This window comes from Eublepharis macularius, chromosome 2 (assembly GCF_028583425.1).
Source record: "Eublepharis macularius isolate TG4126 chromosome 2, MPM_Emac_v1.0, whole genome shotgun sequence".
Classification (NCBI taxonomy): Eukaryota; Metazoa; Chordata; class Lepidosauria; order Squamata; family Eublepharidae; genus Eublepharis; species Eublepharis macularius.
Window position 1 is genome coordinate 167,382,565 of NC_072791.1, and position 23,912 is coordinate 167,406,476.

The following is a 23,912-nucleotide window of genomic DNA, read 5'->3' on the forward strand; positions in this document are numbered from 1 at the left end:
GAAAAAAATACCTTTATAGTCCAGAACTTTAGAATAAAAGAAAAACAAATATTAAGTGGATTAAATATACCTCTACAAACTCAGTAGAATTAAATTGAAATTTAGGCCATAATCTAAAGTTAGGACATCAGCTATTGCAAAAAAAGTTAGGTTGTAGGAAGATTAGACCTCTTTGTTAGACTTGTTTCTCTAATGTATTTTAGACTAATCTCTTTACGGGACGCATGCAATTAGGAGCCATTGTATGGAATCCAACTAATGTTTATGAAGGTGACTGGCACCTAAATTCTTTATGTATGACTGGGAAGATGGGGGTCACTTCATACAGTGGTACATTTATTTCCTACTCTGTTTTTGCATAACCATTATAGATCTTGAATGATCCCATTATAGTTTAGTGCGTCTCGGTTACAGGTTGGTACAATAGGAAAAGAGGAAGACCCCAAATGGCATAGCTTGACTCCATAAAGAAAGCCACAGCCTCCAGTTTGCATGATCTGAGCAAGGCTGTTAATGAAGGACATTTTGGAGGTTGTTAATTCACAAGGTCACCGAAAGTTAGAAGTGACTTGATGGCACATAGCACGCACGCACAGTATAGCCAATGCTATGTCTCTTTAAATGTAAGGATACATAATAATTCTAAATACCACCAGTTTAGATAGTCTGCTGTTTACTTGGCTGTAGTGTGCCAACTGTAAATTAGGTACACTAAACTAAAACAGGAGGATGATCTGTAAGTGCTAATGCAGAACCAAACTACTTAATAAATATACCACCAGGCAAAGTGACAGTACCTTTCCTTCAAGTAGCAGATGTTCTAGAGGGGTTCGTTGTTGATGTAAATGAGCACAGTTTTGTTGCTGGGGTCCAGTAGTGAAGTCTGGGCAAGGAACTAAGCTGAAATCCACTCAGAGCGGTGCCCACCCAGAGTGGTGAACAAGTTAGTATTATTATTATCCCCACAATATAGATGGGGAGCTGGGGCTGAGAGGGGTGGCTTACCCAAGGCCACCTGCTGAGCTCATGGCCATAATGGGATAAGTCCCTGATACTTATTGCATTTTTTTAGGGACTGCTGAAGTGTCTGTCATGTTACTATACTTACGTGCTGTGTGAGGTTAACTGACAGTGACTATTGCAGCTGAGTGCAAGTTGCACCTGTAGTCTCATTAAAAGTCTGTGGTATATAGTTCACATAAAAAACACCTAATGTAATATTCAGTAATAGGTTCTTTATGCTCTGCAGAACCATTTAATATTTTTCTTGTCTTCATGTAGGCATCTGCTTATCTTTGCTGAAATATTTCCATTTTCCCACACTTACAACATTTTAACAACTACGGATAAAAACAAAATAATAAGTTGGCATCCAGAGCAATACTGAGTGGGAATTATTAGGATTCAGATGATAATAATTGATCCCGAGTTCTGTGGGGCTTCGTGGCACGCGTGCAGAGCTCTGTGGGAGTCAGGCCTGCCCCATTCTCTTCACTGTTAGGGAAATGCTCCTCGTGAATTTCAGAGCAGCTGTTCTGCATACAATTAATTTAATCCAACATTTGAAATGTGAATTGTTTAAGGACATGCATTTGTCATTGCTATTAAAGAACTATTTGGTTTGGGCCTGAACAGATTTTGAGTGGGCACGGAGGGGCGCCATGTTTCATGTTGCTGCACAGCACTTAGTCTTTCCAAAGCAGGATGTGTGTCTATGCTCTGCCTCATCCTTGTGTCATGTCAGGCTTTTTTTCTGTTTTTTTAAAAAGACTTCTGTGGCAATAGAACTATCAGTGGTGTACTTGCTGTGAGGATATGAGTTCTCTTCCCACATCTCAAAACTATTTCTCCAACTTCAGTGGGAGACTGAAACTGTAAACTTTAGGCATGCTTCCAAAATTCACTCCTTCTGATACCCCTCCCCCAATTTAGAGGGTCTAGCCTACTTTCTTGTGGTGCAGCACCAATGTTTTTACTTTCCATTGGGTTTTCAAAAGTTGTAAAGACCATTGCATATTGCCACGTTGGTGGCAATCTTATCACAAACAAGCCTATCTTTTATCTACTTTCCATTCTTTAGTTACATTTATTATTTATTTACTTCATGTATACCCTGCCTTTCTCCACATTTGGGACCCATCACAGACAATGTCCTTGTCTGAGGGGCAATTTAAACCCCTCTCCATTTTTAAAAGTTTTCATATTTTTCTCCGATCCAGGGACAGTGTCTTCCAAGTTTGCAGGGATTTTTTTTTCTTTCTCTGTGGCCCCAGTCCATAGATTTAAGTATTCAAAGATGCAGCCACAATTAGAATATATGATACTTTCCTAGAATTTAGTTTTCTAGAATTTGGTTTTTCATATGCTTCCTTGTATACATTTCTGGGCTTTATTTATTTATTTAAAACATTTATTAGTCATCTTTCTACCTTGCAGGAACTCAAGGAAGCTTATATGTTTCCGATTCTTATGAAATATCAATCATAAAATGAATTTTTAAAAAATTAAAAATACAATTTAGGACTGCCAGTAAACATAGAAACAAAGATAATTAGAAGCAGCCCCAAATAAAAACTGCTTTAGCTGCCTCCTGAAGATCAGCAATGAGGTGAACTTCCTTACCTGATGGGACAGTCAGGAGTGTCTCTCCCGGTGATCCCAATTCCTAGGCAGGAACATATGGGAGAAGATGGTCCCAAGCCATGTAGAGCTTTAAAGGCCAAAACCAACACCTTGAATTGTGCTTGGGAGTGGATTGGTAGCCATTGAAGTAGGGTCTGGCAGCCCTACTTCATTATAACCCTGTGAGAACACTGTTTTTAGGCCCCATTCATAAAACTATGTTTATCTTGTGAGATGCATATGGTTGTGTACAATGGCTATGGTAAATCAATAATCACAGAAAGTTCTGGAGAAATTCGTATGTCTGATTCCCTAATTCTGCATCATTAGATGCAGATGCAACATTCTGATTGCTTATAGAACTCTTTCTGGTGTGCCATGTTCTGCATAAATGTTCTACTTTGCCCAAGCTCCTTCCAAAACTCTCAAGGTTTTCAAGGTCTTTAATACATTTTTCCTGAAGGCCATATCTTCCATTATTTGTTCCATTGTCTTAAAATTTCCTGTGCGTTTTTTATATCCACACCCTAGGGCTAGGGCACGGAGGCAGGATCAGCCTCATCACACTAACAGCAAGACCCTGCAGTAGTGACATCAGACAAGATTTAAATTGGAAATTACTGCCGGTATGCAACTACATACAGTCAGCATCTGCTGCTGTATTACAAATTTAACTGCCTGGTTTTTACACAAGCAGGGACCTATTGGCTTAAAACTGTGTCCACAACTTAAAAAATAAAGGAATATATTTGCAATAGAGATGCCACTGAAGTTGTTGGCAGCCTTTTACATTCCTAAATCCAAGTTTCTATCCATTTAAGATGAAACTGCTTATCTTTTTTTCCAACCATGCTAATGAAATTTGCCAGAATAATTGATGCTTATATTTGCATTAGTTGCATATAAATTGCATAAATATTCCATAATAGAAATAAGTGAGGAATCTCAGCATCCTATCTGGACAAAAAGCTCACCTGCCAACATATTTAAACAAAAAGAAATAGAAAGCAGTGCATTTGTTCATTTCTATGTCATGTCTGTGTCAAGTCTATCGATTAGAAAGCAAATTCCCATCTGCTTTGGAAATTTGCAGTGACAAAGAGTAATAACAGCATCCTGAATATTAGGGAGGAGAAAACCTTTTGGAATTTAGACTATACCACTAAAAATATATCACTAAAAATCAAATCAGTTCTAACTGAAGCAATGATTAAACTACCCAATAGCCTAATTCACATCAAGGTTCATAGGAGCTTCACAGTTTGGTGTAGTAGTTAAGAGTGGCAGGACTCTAAAATGGAGTACCGGGTTTGATTCCCCACTTCTCTGCTTGAAGCCAGCTGCCTGACCTTAGATCAGTCACCACTCTCTCCAAGATCTCTCAGCCCCACCCACCTCACAGGGTGATTGTCATGAGGATAATAACACACTTTGTAAACTGCTCTGAGTGTGGCATTAGGTTGTCCTGAAGGGCAGTGTATAAACTGAACATTGTTTTTTTTTTAATTGTTGTTGTTATCAAGTGCAATGCAAACAGGACCATGTAAATTGAAAGATGGTGTCATGATGTTGTTCTAGCAAAAAAAAAACCAGGCATCATTAAGAATTTAATTATGCTTTAGGGAAGCACAGAAGCACAGATGAAAAAGTGACTTCTTAAGAACCAGTGTTGCCCAGCCGACAGAAAATTTGATGTGAAACAACTGAAGTAAAGTCCTGAGCCTTTACCTCATGGTGTGGCCAAGTTCCTACATCTGTTCTCCATTCCCCATGAGTAAAACAGGATGAATGACAGGTTATTGAAAGGCAAACACAAGAATACTCCAAAGTGCTTTGCAAATGAAAAAAATATTGTATAGATGTTACATAATAATAGAAAATTTTATACATTGTTTCAAAAATCCCCGTCCCTTTAGGCTACATACAGAGTTACACAGGGAATATTTCAATATATTTTCACTGCTAGTGTTGTCAGGCAAAACAGAATAAGCCTAGATAAGCCCTATGAATTCTCACAGACAGGCAACTTCATGTAATTTTGTGGCATGTGAAAGATTGGAGGGACATCTTTTAAACTGCCAATAACCTCCAGGCCAAGGTGATGTTACCTCTAAGATTCTACTGTAATAAACATTGTCTGAATCACTCTTCCTCTCAAATTCATAAAGCCCTGTAATAAATAAAGTTTTGCCTCTGCACCCCATTGAAACTTATATACTGACTCCTGTTAAATTTCTTGGGCTTGGAATTAGAGGCTGTAATTAGAGACAATGAAGTCATTTTTGATTTTGTAATCAGATTTTTGAAAACCGTGAATGATTAACCTGCCTTGCTTGTTTTCATTTTGAAGGTGACAGCTGAGTTAGATGCCTGGAATGAGGACTTGCTAAGGCAAATGAATGATTTCAATACTGAGGACTTGACTCTGGCAGAGCAGCGTCTGCAGCGACACACTGAACGAAAGTTGGCTATGAACAACATGACCTTTGAGGTCATCCAGCAAGGACAAGATTTGCACCAGTACATCATGGAAGTCCAGGCCTCAGGTAGGCTAGACCATGACATAGTCTTTTTTTTTTAAGACCATGACATATTCTTTCTTTTTTTTTTTAAAGATCATGACATATTCTGCGGTATGCAAATGTAATATGAGCAGAGAGATTTCTGTGGCAGGAATCTGTCCTTATTATACTAGAAAGAAAAAAATGCACAGTTACTAGCAATGTCATCTTAAGCAGAATGACACTTTTCTAAATCCATTGTATTCTGTAAACTCAGAAGGGAATAAGTCTGCTTCTTTGCATTCTGGGTTATATACGTACATGCCATCAAGTCACATCCAACATATGACAGCCCAGCAAGGAGCTTTCAAGGCAAGTGAGAAGCAGATGTGGTTTGCCAGTGCTTTCCTCTGCAGAGTCTTCCTTTGTGGTTCCCCCATCCAAGTAGTCTAGGACCAGGGATCCACGCCGTCCCCCCCCCATTCACCTGCTCAGCAGCCAGGAGCCCCTGAGGAAGCCAACATTGCCGTTGACAGCCAGCTGGAGGGCAGCAGGGAACAAGGTGGGGGTGGCACAGCCCGAGGAGAGGCCAGCGGGCACCACCGCAGCGGCAAGAGCAGGCCCGAACAAGCTAGCCCCGCTGCAAACCCTCCTGGCTGCTGCAGGGAGGCACAGCAAAGATGCCCGAATGTGGGCTTCCTCCCAAGCACCTGCTGCTGCTAGCCTGGCCAGGGGAGTGACACAGGCCCACTCCTGCCCCACACAGTGGGAGGAGCCGCAGCAGGTCTGCAGGCCCTGGGAAAACAAGGGAACCAAGATGCCTCCTTCTCAGCCAGCTGGGCAACAAGGCTGCCCAGAAACAGTCCCAGGCAACCTGGGGGCAGAGGAGTACCAGGAAGCACTCAGACAGCAGCAAGCAAGGTGGAGGAGGTGAAGACCAGCCAGCCCCGCCCTCCAGTTGGGCTTTAGAAGCTGGGGTGAGGCTGGAGATGGCAACTGGCCTCAGGAGGGTCCAGACAGGTCAGGGCAGCTGCCTGTCAAGACAGCGGTGGAGGGCACACAGGGATAGGGCAAAGCCTGGTGGGAGGGGTGGGGAGTTCCCTCCAGGACAGCCGTATAAGGGGAAGGATGACAGGGAAGGCCGCTGAGGAATAGGTGGGAGAAGTGGAGCAGAAAGTACAGAAAGATACCCAGGCTAAGCAACTGGAAGGCCAAGTCTCCCCCCAGCGGAGGGCCTTCCTAAGCCACATGAATACATGAATTAGCCTTACATTGAGTTAGGTCATTGGCCTATTAAGGTTAGTACCGTCTACTATGAATAGCAGCATCTCACCATAGTCTCAGGAAGAGGTCCTTCTCATCATCCTCTAACTGATCCTTTTAACTGGACTTTCTGTATACAAAGCAGGTGGCCTACTGCTGAGCCAAGGCCCCTCACTATGGCTCAAATAAAAACAGAGACCTAGAGGGATAACAAAACAAATCACGTTTAAGAGCAATGAGAGTACAGCAAAGAATCCAGTGGACTAGCACTGTTCAGTAGTTGCTGCTGCTACCAAATAAATATGCCCTGGATTGCTGTCTAAATGAAATTGGGCCTACCACTTTTTAATTTAATCTCCACTTCCAGTTCCACCATTAAAGCTCAGATTGGCTTGCTTTCATATTTTATTTATTATTTTATTTATATCCTCCCTTTCTCATTGAGTCTCAAGTGGATTACACAACAGAAGACAATGCAATCAAATAGCATGAGACATCCAACAAACAGAGCAATAGGACTAGGATCACAAAAATTAGAAACAGTGCAAAAAAAAGAATGAAGTAAAGTAAAAAACAATGTAGTAAGAGCAAGATAAACATTGAAACAAGTTACTATCCTGTTCTCTTTATAAAAGCTCCTACAACCTTATACTACTGCCTTATTTTCCTTTAAGAAATACCCTCCTGAACAATACTGTTTTCAGAAGAAAATAAAAGCCTAAGAAAAATTAAAAATCACATTGATCTCAAAGCCTTCATCTTTTTGCCCTGCCAAGGGACAAGGAAATGCTGAATTGATCTTAATTAAAAGTTCAGAAAAGAGTTTATTTTTGATTAAAATCCCCCCCCCCATACTGTCTGTTTTTTGTTGTATTTATGCCTGAGAATACTGTAATCTTCATCTCAGTCCAATCAACTATTTGAGATACCAATGCAGACATGGGGTAAAAAACCACCCTGATTAATTAGGAGCCACCATCTTGGGTTTTTATATGTACTTATTGCTGACTCTGATTTTAATGTATTTAATGTATTTAAATGATTCATCTGTTTTATGATATGGTTGTAATCTGCCCTGAGCCCGCTCGCGGGGAGGGAAGGCTAGAAATCGAATAAATTATTTATTATTGTTGTTGTTAAAAAAATCAGTTCCTTCAGCGTTGGTGTTTTTAAAGCACAAGCAAATTCAAGGAGACAAGCCAAACCACTAGCATTATAGGAACTGTGATCTTGCAAATTCCTGTGTGTAGCACATACAGTAGAAGTGAAAATGAGTGGCTTATTATTTCTTGGCCAAAAGGAAACAGCTTATTACCAAATAAGATAGAATGGCTCTTGAACTTCACATTTAGAACCTGGTAATCTTATCCTCCCCTTTGGGAACAAGATTCATTCTAAATGCTAGGCATCACACACATTTGTTATAATTAGCCTTCATATGATGTTGTATCCCTGGGACTTTTCCAGCATTTTAGTATGCTTGACTATACTGCACTTCTTTGATCTGACTACATTCACAATTTTCAGTCGCACGCAATGGCTGGTGTATTTCTGATTGAGATAGCTCATCAGTGGCAATCAGTAAAGGGCCGAGGATATTAAAGGGCAGACAGCAGCCCTGTGATGAATGATTTGCCCTTTCTGCCTTGTCATATGTCACACAGTTTTGTGTCACATTGCTGGCATACACAATTACAAGCTGAGTCTTCTCAAATGCTGATTTGTATTAACAGAAATGGGTTTTTTAAAAATGCTCCCTTGTTTTTTTCAGTTTTGAAAAAATACTCAGAAGTTTACTGAGTGAATTGCTTTTTGTAAAACATAGAAACACAGCTGGTTTTGAACATATACATTGTGGATTTTTTTCCTGAGAAACATGCTTATATACTAGAATTTTGTCCTTAATGGTTTGCAAATTGATTGAAAATGTTTACTGTCTTACCCAAAGATTCTAGTAGATTACACTTTTGCATATCTTCATTAAACCATATGAATGTTCCCCATTCCTACCTGAGCCATGGCTAGCTCAGCAAAGGAAGCAGGAACCATTTGAAAATTGGGTTTTATGTGCCAGTGTTTGTTTTTCGGTTTTCTGTTCTTTGCTTTTCTAGTGCCTTAAAATCATGAGATTCCAAGACAGATTTGCCAGTGTAGGCATACATGCATGCATGAATGAATGAATGAGTAGTTAGGCCCATAGAAATTATATCTTTGAAATTCTGAATGAAAATAATAATTCAAACCTAATCATAAAAAAATCAACTTGATTTTCGACGTAGTGATCATATTGAAACTGACTGCAAAAATACATTGGAAGCAGGTGGCCATGAATTTAATTAATAGACAGAATCTGAAAATATCCCCTAACAATCCAAGACTTAGTGCTGAAACTGTTTTCTGATTACATAGATAACACAGTTACACTGGCACTCAGTTCACTAGAGTTGCACTAGAATCACAATCAATTGCTTTGTCTAGGTTTTCCTTAGTGTTTTAACAGAACAATACTTAAGAATGGATAGCTGATCCCCAATTCTAAAACCACTTTCTGCTCTTTAGTCATTTATTCAGACAATGTTTCTTTCAATAGTGCAGATATTGTATAAGAATGCATGGTAGCCTAAAGGGAGCCCATAGGCTACATATTGATAACTTCTTTTCTGCAATCAATCCTTTAATTTTTGATCCTGAGCAGACCATAGAATTATGAATAGTTGCACTAAACCTACCAGTCTGGGTCCTATGAATTCATAAACAGCCTGTGAAAAGGTCTGTAAATTCATCTTTCTGCTTTTTAATTCAAAGTTCCTTCTTATTTGGAGACCAGTCTTCTCCATTTTTCTTTTCTTTGATCTGATTACTTACTGCAAAAGAATGATGTTGTTTTAATACACATGAATCAGTGAATTGTTTGCTGTGAACTTCAGTGAGAGGTAACCTATTTCATAAACTGTCAAGTACAGGAAGCATAGAAGGGTTTTCCTCGTTTGTCTTTGATTTCCCGTCATGATCCCATTTAATGGCATGATTTCTAATGTCATCACGCCATTAAACGGGATCATGACGGGAAATTGCATTATGAAGATGCCATCATGCTTTGAGTTTTGCGCGATTTTCTGGAGGGTTTACAGGCACGTGAAAACGGCCCTTGTCACAGTCATGACAGACAGCAAAAGATAAACTTTTTTTTGTTACTACATAACACCAGCTGCAAAGAAAACATATGATTAGCTAGATTCTAGCAGCTAGAAAATGGACTTCTCAGTGCTTCACAGAGCACCTGTAAATGTGAATGAGTTTGTCTGGATTAAATTGCCAAGAGAAAGATTCAGACAGTTGTTACAGGTCACAGCATTTTTGCAGGGTATTTTTTTGCGCCACAGCAGCATACATGCTTGCTTTTCCACCTGAGGACATCTATTTCATTACAGGCATTGAACTGATCTGTGAAAAGGACATCGATTTAGCAACGCAAGTGCAAGAGCTGCTGGAATTTCTTCATGAGAAGCAGCATGAGCTGGAGCTCAATGCTGATCAGACACACAAGCGGCTGGAACAGTGCCTTCAGCTCCGGCACCTGCAGGCAGAAGTCAAGCAGGTCAGGTTTTTTACCACTGCCATTAAGCTGTTTTGTGTTAGCTTGAAGACATGGCTTGCCAAACACAGAGGGATGTTAAAACCCCTGTTTGCACCATGCAAGATCTGTGGAGCTTGGAAGCTTTTATCTCCTATATAACTTGTTGATGTGGTCACAGGTCTGACAAGCAGAAGGTTTACCACTGGGCAAAAGGCACCTTTAATATTCATGTGAACATTCCAGGAGGGATTGACTTCAGAGGTTCTGAAGCAAAATGTGTTTCTACTTTGCACGTGTTCTGGGGAAATAATGTGTTAGTAGAAGCAGTAAATTGAGAGCATTCCATGAATCACTGCAGAATATTTGTCTCACTGATGTATGTATACAGCACTCAAAGTGACAGCTTGCTGGAGATTATTCTGGTTTGATTACACCACATTTAACATCTCCTTTTTTTGCTCATAATGTGTGTTTAAAGTCTTACAAGCTTTAACACTTTTATTAAATCAGAACGTGGGAGCATAATAAGTTCCCAAGGAAAAATGATAGCAAAATCAACCTGTAACCAAGATATGCTCTTGTGAGTCATGCCTTCCTTACAACCCAGCAACAGGTGCATTTCTGCAGTGTGAGAGATAGGGTTATGATGCAATAGAATAACTCAGGTAAAGGAAGATGCAGAAATTAAGGAGGGGGTGGAGTTCTGCAGTAGAAAGGTGAAAGAACTAATACAAATTCATAAAGTACAAACCTTTTTGTATAATGACTAAAAATGGAATCTCTGTGTTCAGAGGGAACATGATGTGATTACCAGATGATGAGGACAGTGGATGATTATCTCCTGATATTTTCTTGTGGTTGCAGAGGGAAACAAGAGTGCTGAACTAGGTGATCTGATCCAGTAAAACAATCTCGTAATCATTCCTCTTGGAGCAGGGATCCTAGGAATCAGAGCAAAGGAAACAACATGGAATCAGCTGATTAATCTTCTTGCACTTTTTCTTTTTACCAATAACATCTTCATAGTTAATATAGAATATACTTCAGCTACTACATATTCTTTATCCTGTATAATATTTTCAAGAACAGTTTTTGTGGTAATTTAGAGGTATGTTTCTTGTTTTGTAAAGACACACTCCCTTAGAATCTTGGTGTACATTTTTTTTCAGGTTCAGTTCAATAGTAAAACTAAAATAGCCTGGGCTGTAGAAAGACTCTGTGCATTATCAGTTCCAAAGGAATAACCATGCTGGTCTGTTGCAGCAAAAATAAACATAAGTCTTGCAGAACTTTAAAAACGAAAAGTTTTATTCCAGTATAATCTTTTGTAGACTAGAGCCCACTGGAATAAAAAATTCGTTGTTAACTTTTAAGGTGCCACAAGATTCCTGTTTTGTTTTTGTGCGTTGTTAGATTTGCGATGCAAGGGTGGAATTTGTTATCTAAAACAAAGGTCTGTATCTTGACAATCCCAGGTTTAGTTACTGTTTCCTTTGAAGAAAGAAATACAGGTTTTTAGTCCTGTTTCTGTGCAGATCATATTGGGTCAGGGCTAGGGTATCTGGTAAGTTTCTGGGAAGGTTCAGAAACCAGGTCTTGGATAGGCTCACAGGAGTATGAATTTTTAACATTGTCTGCAGCCCTCTGTATGTAGCAGCCTGCTGTTCATGATCTCCATTTCTTATATTCTGCACAGAATGAAATCCTCTTCCTACCCATCCAGCAACTTGTAGTATGTAAGGGATTACTTTAAAAGCCCTGCCTCCTTGGACAGAAAAATCTGAAGCTTCTTAATGTTTATAACTCCTTCCTGATTTGTTGCATAGAACTTTGAGGAATTCTTAAAGAATATTGGAAGTTGTGTTGTTTCTATACATCACACAATGAATTTTGTCAAGATGAATTGTTCTGTTTTGCATCCTAGAATGTGTTCCCTTTCTGTTGGGAACAAACCTAGCCTAGTGGAACAATAATTTCACAAGTACTGTTCAGGGAGAAAAGAGTGTCAAATGAACACAGTTGCTATGAGAACTGTTCTTCTGGTTCATAAAAATGCTAATAACACATCTGTAGTGTTTGTCAGTGACAGTGATCTGGAACATTTTGTTACTGGTAAAAATCTTATGTTTGAGAGCGAAGCAGCTGCTATGCTGAGTGAGAGCTGGAAGAAACTGTCTTAATGTATATGTGTTTATAAATGGGTTTCTTTATTTGCATACAGTAAAGGCCTAGTAAACAATGCCATAAAATACTCAGGGTTTCATTCCAAGGATATGGTAACATTGCATTTCATTATCCCTATGTCATGACTATATGTATCACTTGGGTTGCTTATATGGGCCAATTAGCCTGGCAGATCTGCAGTCTCAAGTGAAGATTATGAATTAGTTGGATCTATGCAGTGTTCAGGATGTTTTAGTATGGTACTTTTGTGACTCTCATACACAGCATCACTGCTCAGCCACACAACACCACACACCTGTGCAGCACAGACCAGCACAGCTATCCACCTGAAACTATAGTCATGCAGACTTGGAGGTGTTGCAAAAGACTTGTATAATCTAAGCCTCTGTTTTGTGTACCTTTGCTGCCAGTCAGAGAAAGCTGTCAGAATTACTCTGATGTATCATGTCTTTAACTCATTGGCAGTAAAGGAAAAAATCAGAGAGAGAAAAAGATAGTCAGCTTTTGAACCAAATTGGCAACCTGTGCAAACATTTTAATATTGTGGAAATACGATTAGTATAGTTAGGCTAGTGCCTGCTAACTAGCATGCTGATGAATTTTTAACCATTTCCCCAAGCAGTTCACAAAGACATACATGGAGCTCCCCTCCCCTTTTCCCTTTTTACATAGAGTACAATGCAGCAGTCCTAGGAGCTTTATATAGACTGTGATGCTGCTGGCAATATTAACTCATTTTGAACCTTTCCTTTTCCAGTGGTTCATTTATGCTTAGCCATTCACTGCACATATGCATATATGTGATTTCCTGTGTACCGTTTCTTCAACATTTCTGTTCTACTTCGAAAATTGTAAAAGATGCTCAATCAATCTTACTCTTTCCAAAGCATGCTTCCAAAATCTCAGACTTGTGCCTTTGAATAATCAGTACCTCAAATGAAGTGTGCATGAATTTAAGAGTGAATTTCCGAAACTGCTTTAAGAAAGATGTTAACAGCTGTGGTTCATTAGAGTTTCTTAAGCATTATTTTGGGTACCATCAGAGCCTTCCTCACTCAGAGGCCTTTCAGCAAGCCTATGGCAAGAACTTATGTTATTTGTTCAGCTGAATACTTTAAAAAGTCAATTGCTTATTAACCTGTGAATTATTGCAGCTATAGCTTTCCCTGGAAAGAGCTGGGTTTAAATATATCTGTGCCCTGTCATAAAGTGGCTGGATTTGGCTTCCTGGGGGATGAGTCATAATCAGAATCACTTAGTGAAATTGGAATCTATATTGATTTTGGCTTGTTGTTCACATCCAGTCCAGGGCCAAATGTGCTTCACTTTCACTTTAGAGCATCTGAGACGATGAATGGTCTCAAACTCATTACCAAATTGCTCTTGCTCTCAGGAGAAGAGGAAGAGTGGGCTGCCACCAGTAGCGGAGCTAACTCAACTTTTGCTGATGCAGTACAAAATTTGGAGAGTTCTAGAATGCCTACATATGGTTGTGTTTTAACATAATGGAGCTTGAAAAACCTAAAAATTGTTTTTCCTTCTCTGTCTCATTTAAGGAGGGTTTCTGTTTTCAAGTGTACATTTGATAGGTTTGAATGTCAGGGAAATGAGTTGAAATTTGGAACAACTGGAGTCTGTGTAGGAACCACTCAACACACTCCTGCTGTATAGCATATCATAAAATGAATTAATGATTTCTACAATGTTTTATCTTAAAGGTATTCTTGATGATGTATCTTTTACTACAGGTCACTTATATACTAATAGCCAAATGGCCCTGATCTTGGATACTTAAATCTGGAGATTGGAGCCATGAACAGGCAAGAGAGATCTTACATACCTGAAAAAATGTTCCAGGTTTGCAGAAAAATCTGAAATCTTTAAAAAAAGGGGGGGAGGGTTTAAAAACAACATGATACCTGAGGACCTGTAGCTTTAACCAGATGCCCTCAGTGGCTGTTGCTGGGCAACCATAACAATTTAGCCAGTATTCCAGGTTTGGTTTCCGTGAGTAAAAGACAGAAGGCAGAGGCAGGGCCCTTTCCAGAGCTGTTTTGGCTTTTAAGGGAGGACTAATTGAGGCCATGCCCAAAAGAAACCACCTGATACCACAAGACATGCATGATTCTCCCAGGCCTGGTGGCTTGCTACTGTTCAACACTCCCCCTAAAGCTTGTGTAGTATAGTGGTTAGTGTTTCAGAGTAGGATGTTGGAAACCAAGGTTAAAGTCACTGCTCTGCTATGGAAGCTCACTGGGTGTCTTTGAACTAGTTACACACTCTCAGCCTAACCTACCTCTCAGGGTTGTTGTGAAGATAATTGGAGGCAAGGAGAACAATGTAAACTGCTTTGGGTCTCCATTGTGGTGAAAGGTGGGGTATAAATGAATAAAATTAATAAGTATAGATGAAGATGGGAGATAGATAAAAGGTAAGTTATTTAGCGGGTTTGAAAGAGAGAAGGACGTAGAGAAAGGTGAGCATATGGAGGCTGCTTGAAGGGAGTTAATAGTTTGGGGAAGGGGATACAGGGAAAAAGTGAAGTACATCTGCAAATCCTTGTAGATTCTCCACCGTGCAACTGGGCCTGGCTCAGCTGGTGCCATGCAACTGGGCCACAAGGGAGATGCTACCACAATGGGGGGAGGAAGGGGAAAGGTAAAAATGGGGGGCAGACAGAGGTGTATGGGAAGGAGAGAAGGAAGCAGGAAAGAGGAGAATCTATGAGGGGAAGGGAAAGAAAACGTGGGGAAGGGAAAACGAGAGATGATCCAAAATAATTTTTCTTAATGATGTTTTGTTCTTTGGGTCTTGAGGTGTGGTACTGCCATTTTTTTGGTGGTTTACTTAATTCAGCTTCTCACTATGGCTTTGATATATATCAGGGACTCTCACAGATTCTTTGGCAAAAACATTGGGAGATTCTGAACATGCATGTCCCCTATCACATGAAGTCTGGCCAAAAGCCACAAACTAAAATTATTTGAAAATTATATGAAATGTCATGAAGTTGAAGAAATCTGCAGTGTAAAAGGAAAGATCTTAGCATAGAAAACTCTCAGTGCATAGAACTGTTGTCAGGTTCTATTCCTGACCCTCTGAAATTCTAGGCAAATTGGAGTGGAATTTGACCTCTTGGTTCAGTTTTACTGGAACTCTGATGAGTTGAGAGAAAATTAGAAGCAAAATCAGTTACTGTAGCCAAGGTAACTATGATTCTAGGAAACCAGTTTCATGCAGAAATCTGTAGAAAATGGCTTGGCTTTATGAGCATTCCACAAGAATATTCTGTTTTTCAGACATAATGGAAATAATTATTAGGTGCTTTGCAAGGAGTCTTGGGCTCTACTTAAATTCTGAAATATCGGATGTCTACCTTTCTGAAAACTGATAAAAATCATCAATTTGTAGGTTACTGCTGATTGTTAACCTGTCTGTGCATTTTGAGATAATAACCCTATCCATTGTTTAATTGAAAGTGGTGATCAGAGAAATGTCGGGAGGAGAGAGGCATTATCCCCTATACATAGTTTTAATAATGATAATAATAACATTTGATTTATATACCACCTTTCAGGACAACTTAACACCCACTCAGAGCAGTTTACAAAGTATGTTGTTATTATCCCCACAACAATCACCCTGCGAGGTGGGTGGGGCTGAGAGAGCTCCTAGAAGCTGTCACTGACCCAAGGTCACTCAGCTGGCTTCAAGCAGAGGAGTGGGGAATCAAACCCGGCTCTCCAGAATAGAGCCCCGCTGCTCTTAACCACTATACCAAACTGGCTTTTGTCTAGATGTTAAACACCATATAAGAATATGCCAATTGGCAAGCAAGTCTTGTGCTGCAGGTACCTAAATGCTGATCTCCAGCCGCTTCCCAAGACCCAAGTTAATGGGGTTACTGCTAAAAAGGTTTTTGAAGTTATTGCTTTGTTACCTAGGCTATTATGAATTGTATATTGAAAGAAGTGGTCAATATGCAAATCACATGTTTACAGGAAAAAATTAACTAGGAGATAAAGCATTTCAGTGTTAGGATGGAACATTCCTATTCATGGTGTTTGCAGCTACCTTTTTCTAGAAAAGCAACAGCTGACTAACTGCAAATGTAGGCCTACAGTTGAAGACTGGTTACAAAAGTTTTTGTATGTGTGATGCCGGTATACATAGGCTTCTCATAAAATGTGTGAACTTGACCATGCAAAAAAAAAAAACCTTTAAAATTGCTGTATAGAGCTAAGTTACTGTAGGCTTAATGGAAGGTTACCTTGAGCCCTCTTGAAAAGGATGCTTGGTTATACTTCTCATCAGTTATAGGACAGTCAGGAGACACTGATAACATGCAAGAAAATTATTGAGAAGAGGAAGAAAAGGGATGACATTTCTGTTTGAGAAATGTGTAGTAGCTTTTGCAAAAAGGATGCTGAAAAGGGCAGGAGAATCTGGCCATTCCAGGGGCAAAGCAGGACATGCTGAGGTTAGCCAAAGTGTTGGCCTCTCCGCTACATTTTAGTTGTAGGTGACCCCAATCTGTAGACAAATTTATTGGATCCTTAGAACTACAGAGAAGGAAAATGCATGCTAGTGCTAATTTGTAACTGCTTGCAGAAGAGTTTCTGCAGTGCTATTTATATAATAATATTTATAATAATATGCTACCCTGCTATCGTGAAATGGATTTTCAGGGCAGCTTACATTAGCTTAAAAATATACAGTAAGATAAGATAAAATGACAAGCAGCCAAAAAACCATCTACAGCTATAGAAATGGTTATAAATCAAAGGCCCTAATAAAAATGACCATCTTCACTAGACTGCAGAACATAAGTAGGGATGGGGTCAGGCAGACTTTTCCCGAGAGGCAGTTTCAGATTTGTGGTACTGCTGCCTCTTACGGCTAACCATCATACTTCAGATGGCTTTATAGGAGTTTTCATGCTTGTGTGAGAGGTTGTGCAAACTATAGACTGTTGTACTAATGGGAGAATATAGTTATTTTGCTCATACAACACTATAGTCCTTCATTGAATAGAAGGTACCTTCCACATTTAGAAGTGCATCTTTGGATTCAGTCTGTTGTCTATATATGTAAAACAGAAGAAAACTAAATATCCTATGAGACCACCTGATACAAAGCAGTCTTTAGCAGTCTCCATCTGCTACAAAAGGGTTGCCAATGAAGCAGAACATTACTCCATCAGAAGCAAAAAGGCCATAGTGTGAGAATCTTTAACATTCTGGGTGATGGAGATGAAAATGCTTGCAGCAGTAATGCCATAATACAGGGTTAACTCTTCTGCTAAATCTGTCTTCCAGTTTCACAGAAGCACTTGCAATTTGGATAGAATTCCCCATCCCCTTGATTTTAAAGGAACTGGGAAATATGAAGGCTTGGTTTGGGCCTCATTATCTTGTCAGGCTGAAACTGGGATATATGCTTCATAGTTCCTTTCCTTACTGTGGTTATGGTAATTAATGCAATATACACTCTGGTAGAGGTTTCTAAAGGGAATGAGAAAAGGTGAAAGAGAAACAGGCTATAGGTATCAGGTTAATATCAACTCCTTTGTGTTTCACAGTGGTAGTTACTCTACAGCTCACGGAGAGCCACATCTGCAGTTACCATCAACTAGCCATCAAACAGCCACATTTGCTTCCTTTCTTGGCATGAGGCTTGCAGCTCAGAGAGGCTCACAGTATATTCATTCCTATGGTAGTGTCTGTTTCAAGGTGGAAACCACTGCCAACCATAAGTCTCACCAGGAAACAGTCTTGACCACTTTCATGAAAGATAGGGCAGGTCCCACTTTGGAAAACAGTGCTCAGAAGAGCCACAAGTGGCATATCAAAGAACCGCATGTGGCTCTGGAGTTGCTGAGTGATTATCACTGTGTTAACATTTCCTAATGATAAAGCAAAATTCCATTCCCTGTGATAATGATCAGCACAATTACAGTTATATCACTCTATCTTCCTGGATACATTTCACTTAGAGAGCTTTGAAAATGAAAATATATATAAAATTTCCAAGAAGATGTAAATGGTAATTAATGTCTCCAGAATATGTGAATGAGTAACCAAGGATTTGTTTGTTCTTATGGCACTGTCCAAAACAAATGATTTCCCCAAGCAGTTCAGATTTCCTATTCTGGCTACTAATTACATTTGTCCAGCAGTTAAACAACATAAAGTTCCATGTTCCTTAGTGTGATTATCTCACTAGAATGAGTGCATCTCAATAAAACAATAAGGCTGCATTCAGATGTCATGCAGTTTTTATACCATGATTTGATTAATTTCTGGTTTAGTGAATGCAGGTGGCCTAGTGAAGTGTGGTTTGTTGGGGGAAGATAAACTGGGATTCTAAACATGCTTTGAACCTGAGTTGTTGAATACCGTTTGTATAACGGTGGTTTGTTGCGATATCTGAATACAGAAATACTAGTTTTGTTCAATAGCACCTCCCTTGTCAACCTTCTGAATACAAGGGAAGCACAAACAAAAAGAAAATCTTACAGCTTCAGCTTTACTTAGCCTCCATAGAATTGTACATTGGCCAGAAGCATTTTCAAAGCAAAAAAGCTAAATAATTTCAATATATCATTACTGGTTTCTGTTTGTCCTTTTGAAATAACATCTAACAGCATCATTGTTCTCTGTAGAGAAACAGTGCACCAAAAATATTCAGGAAATCTGATTATTTTTTTTACTGAATCTGAGAAAAATTCAAAATTCCTTGAATTCCTAATTGATTCTCTAATTAAGTTTGGCTATTTCTGAAAAATGCGACCATTGTTTTCTATGGGAAAACACTCTGGGGGCTATCCTGGGGGGGGGTCATTTTTCAACCAAACTTCACCAAATTTGGATGGAACCTGCTCTTGAATGTCCTCTAAAGACACTCCATGTTTCATGAAGATTGAACCCCAGGGACCAATTTTATGGGGCCCAAATAAGGTGCCACACCTACTCTCCATTATTCCCTATGGAGAAAATATCTGAGGGGAGGAATGCAACACTGGAACTGATTTCTATAGTCTGGAAATCAGCTGTAATTCTGGGATCTCTCTATGCCCCCCTGGAGGTTGGCAACCCTAGCATATGCTCACCTTATTTGTTAACTCCATGAATATATTATTATCAGTTATGATAAGCAAAATACGTATGAACGTTTTAAATCTTGTTTCTGTCATCACTCTTCTTGTATAACTAAACTCATACAAGCGGTTTCATGGTTCAGCAAGTTCTGTTAAAAGTTACCTAGAAAACATGACACAGAATAAAATAAAATAGGGTTTAATATATTGATTTTGTGTGCGCGCACACACACACATGTGCATGCACATCACTTGGTCTCATGTTTCAGAAATGCCTAGCTGGTGAACTAACAGGGACTTTCACACATACATCATGGAAAATATAATAAAATCAGAGAAGGGCTTTACCTAGCTGCTTCTCTGTTTCCATCAGTTTCAGTCATCAACTGACTTTGTGAGAAAGTTGTTTTATATCCATGTGATCAGTCATTTTTTATGGAGAAAAACTTTTAGCAGTGATTTTTTTTTACTGAAGCTGCTTTTTAGGAATTTCCAAATGATAGCCTGGAATGCAATAAACACACACTGAGGAATCAAAGAAAAGAGACCAAAAGAAACCATGTATTTTAGCAGGGCTTGTCTTGCGTATTGGCTAAAGGACCAGATCTAGAAAGTGTGGGCAAAAAATTGTGGTCATGTCTTGTAGGTCTAAAGTTGTCAACCTCCAATTGGAGCCTGGCATTCTCCCAGAATTATAACTGATCTCCAGATGAGAGAGATCAGTTTCTCTGGAGGAAATGGCAGCTTCAGAGGGTGAGTTCCCATCCCTGTTCTTCCCTGTCCAAGCTCTGCCCTCCCCATGCACTGCCTCCAAATTTCCAGGAATTTCCCAAGCTATCCTTATTGATGTGTAAAAGACCCTTTGTTTATTTTCCTTAGAATCTTTAATGTAATTCTCATGGCAACAGTAGGTATGGCTAGCAGTGAAAGAGAGACTTCAGATAAATGAAAAAAGCTAGCATTAATGATCAAGTAAGATGTATGTTACTTTATTATAATTAGCCAAACATGTGGGCTAGTTACTTCTCTTTGTTTCTAACTATAGATGCACCAAGAAGGGATTTTTATTTTATTTATTTATATTTTCTCACTGGGACTCAAGGCAGATTACACAGAATAAATCAATATGATGACGGGGTATTTGATAGACAATGCAATAGGATTTGACTTGTAGAAATCTGGAAAAACCAGAGATCTGAAAACAGAGGTGAAGCAAAGCACAAGTATCAACATGACACATTAAACAATGCAAAGAATTACATAGTAAGAATCTACTTACAGCAACAGGTAGAACGAATGATATACAATGGTGGAGTTTACAGTCCCTAACCATTTATTATAACTATCTTTCTGATAATTTTGTATAGCCTTATTTTCTGTGCAAAAAGTGCTCTTGAATAATTTTTTGCATAGTTTGCTGAAAGCCGGGAGAGCAGCTTGTTTAAGGCACTTCAGTGAATCTGGGGAAAGGGTTGTTTTGGGAAGGGATCTGGTTAGAAGAATGCTGAACTGAAACTATTGGGTTCCAAAGCTGTAAGGCTCATGAAAAACATTGGGATTGTGCATTAATATCTATTTGTGAAATGAATTTATCAGTTTACAAGTATAGAAAACACTTAGCCTGTCGGCATTTTGAAAATTATGAAACACCAAGTGCGATAGAAAATAAGTCTAAGTGGTACAGATGAATATGTTTCAAAGTGTAAATATCCATCTTGGAGCTTAATACATTCGTTTTGAAGTTGCAAGCAACAATTACTTATTAAGCAAAGGACAAATTTGGCAAGTGAGCAACATGTGGCAGCAGAGGCACATTTATGTGACTCTGAGGTTCTTATTAAAATCCTAAAAAAGGTGGTAGTTTGTAGTCCTGTGAGGTACAAAAAATGCTAAAGAGTTGGCATCAACTAAAGAAATAAAAAGATGTCCATCGATTGATTCCCAATGCCCAAACATAAACTTTTTCCAGGAATCAATTTGAATTTTATACATATAAAACTAATAATTTAAGACTTACTAAATTCAGTGGAGAAGAACAGAAGTGTGATCTAGAACATAAGAACAGATTCCAACTCAGGACAGTTATTACCATCTTCTGCACACAGTATGTTGTACTAAGATTTCCTGATAGAACTTCCTGATAGTTTTGTCCATCTTTCTGCTAAATGCATGAAAGTGTTATGGTGGGTAGATGTTAACAAAATACTGGGCCCATTTCAGGAAAGAATAGGGGTTGTGTGTATGGACAGGGGTTGAGAGGGAGCTGGCGCTTTTGACTTGAGAGTAAGTGGTGAGCTTAGCTTGCGAAGGAAGTGGTTTGGCCACCACCACCACCCCGCCCAAGTCGGAATGAAGAGGTAGACACAAGAATTGTGAGCTGAAGAGCTCTTGGCCTGTGGCTCTTAGCCTGGGAATCGAGCTTGGGGTTGCTTATATATATATAAGTTGTCTTCTTGTGTTACCACTTTTGCTCTCAAGAGACATTAGGTCAGATATTTTGGCCAGGGTTCTTCACAGAAAGTGAATTCCGAGGAGAAAATCTATTTTCTATGATGATTATAAGCAGACTTCTTTTTTTGGAAGAAAACAAGGGCCATTTCCAGTAACTTGCCGGGGTGGTGGTGGTAAGGGCTATGTTTGTTTTTCTACCTGAGGACAAGAAGGACTTCATTTGTCATAAGAGCAAGCCGGTAGTGTTACTAGAAGAAAAAGTGAAGAGCCTGGAGGAATGGATTGGCACTCTTGAAGAGATCAAAGGAGAGGATTTCATCAACAAACATCTTCAAGCCCTGCAAACAGATGGAGAGAAGGGTGGAAGGGACAATAAAACAGAACATTTTCCTAATTAACATCCTCAGAGATTGACAGCACAAGCCAGAAGGAGCAGAGCAAGATGGCACTCGGCATCAGTGGAGTTGAGAAAGCAATTCCAGGCCCTTGCTTACATAACAGAATCATTGGCAGATGTACAACAACAAGGACCTGAAAGAACAAGTAGGGACAGCATGGAGGTACAAACAAATAACATAAAAAAGAAAAGGAAAGTCTTGGTGATTGGTAACTCTCTGCTGAGAGGTATGGAACATCATGTATTCAGGCCTGACCCCATGGCCCGAGAGTTCTTTGCTAGTGGCAAAGATGAAGGATATCACAGGCCAGATGGCCAAGTTAGTCAAACCAACAGACCATTACCCATTTGTGATGGTCCATGCAGGAACAAATGACATGGCTATAAACAAAAATGCAAAGCATGCATACTGGATGAGGGATACACTTCTGGGTAACAGTGTGTGTGAACATGATCTTGGGATATAGGTAAATGGGAAGCTAAATATGAGCAGTCAGTATGATACAGCAGCAAAAAAGGCAAGTGCAATCTTGGGGTGTATCGACAAAGGTTTAACATCCAAATCACAGGATGTCATTGTCCCACTTTACACCACATTGGTCAGGCCCCACCTGGAGTATTGTGTGTTCTGGAGGTTTTGTTTCAAAAAGGATGTAGAGAAATTGGAACGGGTGCAGAGGAGAGCAACCAGGATGATCAGGGGCCTGGAGACCGAGTCCTGTGAGGAAAGACTGAGGGACTTGAGAATGTTCAGTTTGGAGAAGAAGAGATTGAGGGGAGACATGATTGTTTTCTTTAAGTATTTAAAAGGATGTCACTTAGGGGAGGGGAGGGAGCTGTTCCTGTTGGCACAGAGGATAGGACTCAAAACAAAGGATTTAAACTACAGAAGGGAAGGAACCGGCTAGACATTAGGAAACCTTCTTCACATTAAGAGTAATTCAGCAGTGGAATCAGGTGCCTAAGGATGTGTTAGGTTCCCTCTCATTGGCAATCTTCAAGGACCAGCTGGATAAACACTTGTTGGGGATGCTTTAGGCTGTTTCTGCATTGGGCAGGGGGTTGGACTAGATGGTCTATAAGACCCTTTCCAACTCTATGTTTCTATGTAAAAATATTTTATAAACAACATAAAAATTTGCTTTCATTTGAGGCAATATTCTGAAATGGCATGTCCTTAGAATATACAAGGTGGGATCCCAGAGAAAATTTTCACAAATAGAAGGGGGGGGATTTTTTGCCATTTCCCCACTCCACTGTAGACCTCAGTTTTCCCTCACATGAATTTCCTGGGGGTCCCTTGTCCCCCAGGAGTAAGACTTCAGGTGCTTTGGGGGAGGGAGATGAAGAAGATCTGCTGACAGTAATCTCTTCCATTAGTGGACATAATCTGTGTGATCCAAGCCATAATCTAGAAGCTTCATTAAAAGTGATTTATACTCTGTTATTCACTTGTTTAACAGAAGAACTTATTCATAACAGTACCTCTCCTGTGTGAAAAGGAAGGGAAATTTCACATTTTCTGTTCACTGTTCATACTAAAACATGAAAAGTCATGAAAAGCGCAGTATCAGAAACCAATAGACCATGGAGGTGGCTAGTTTACAGAGCTGGTGCCACAAGTGGCAGAATTTTTGGAACTTTCGGACAGGAAGAAGAGGTCTTGTGGGCTTAGCTAGGACATGAAGATACGATTGAACTCATGTCTTTCTCTCCTGCACTGCAGCTTGCTCTTGTGTTCAGTATATTAAAGGCAAGGCCACATCAAGGCTCCAGGAAGACGGGGCTGATTATGAAAGCACTAGACTATTTAATGTC

General features: G+C 39.6%; 1 protein-coding gene across 1 annotated transcript in view; it reads left to right on the forward strand.

Annotated features, from left to right (window-relative positions):
- Nucleotides 1-23,912, forward strand: part of KALRN (kalirin RhoGEF kinase) — a 717,152-nt gene that overhangs the window by 480,321 nt on the left and 212,919 nt on the right. Inside the window, exons 14-15 of the mRNA XM_054971242.1 lie at nucleotides 4,973-5,168; nucleotides 9,818-9,984. Coding sequence (XP_054827217.1) covers nucleotides 4,973-5,168; nucleotides 9,818-9,984 — 363 coding nt within the window. The remainder of the gene's footprint in view (nucleotides 1-4,972; nucleotides 5,169-9,817; nucleotides 9,985-23,912) is intronic.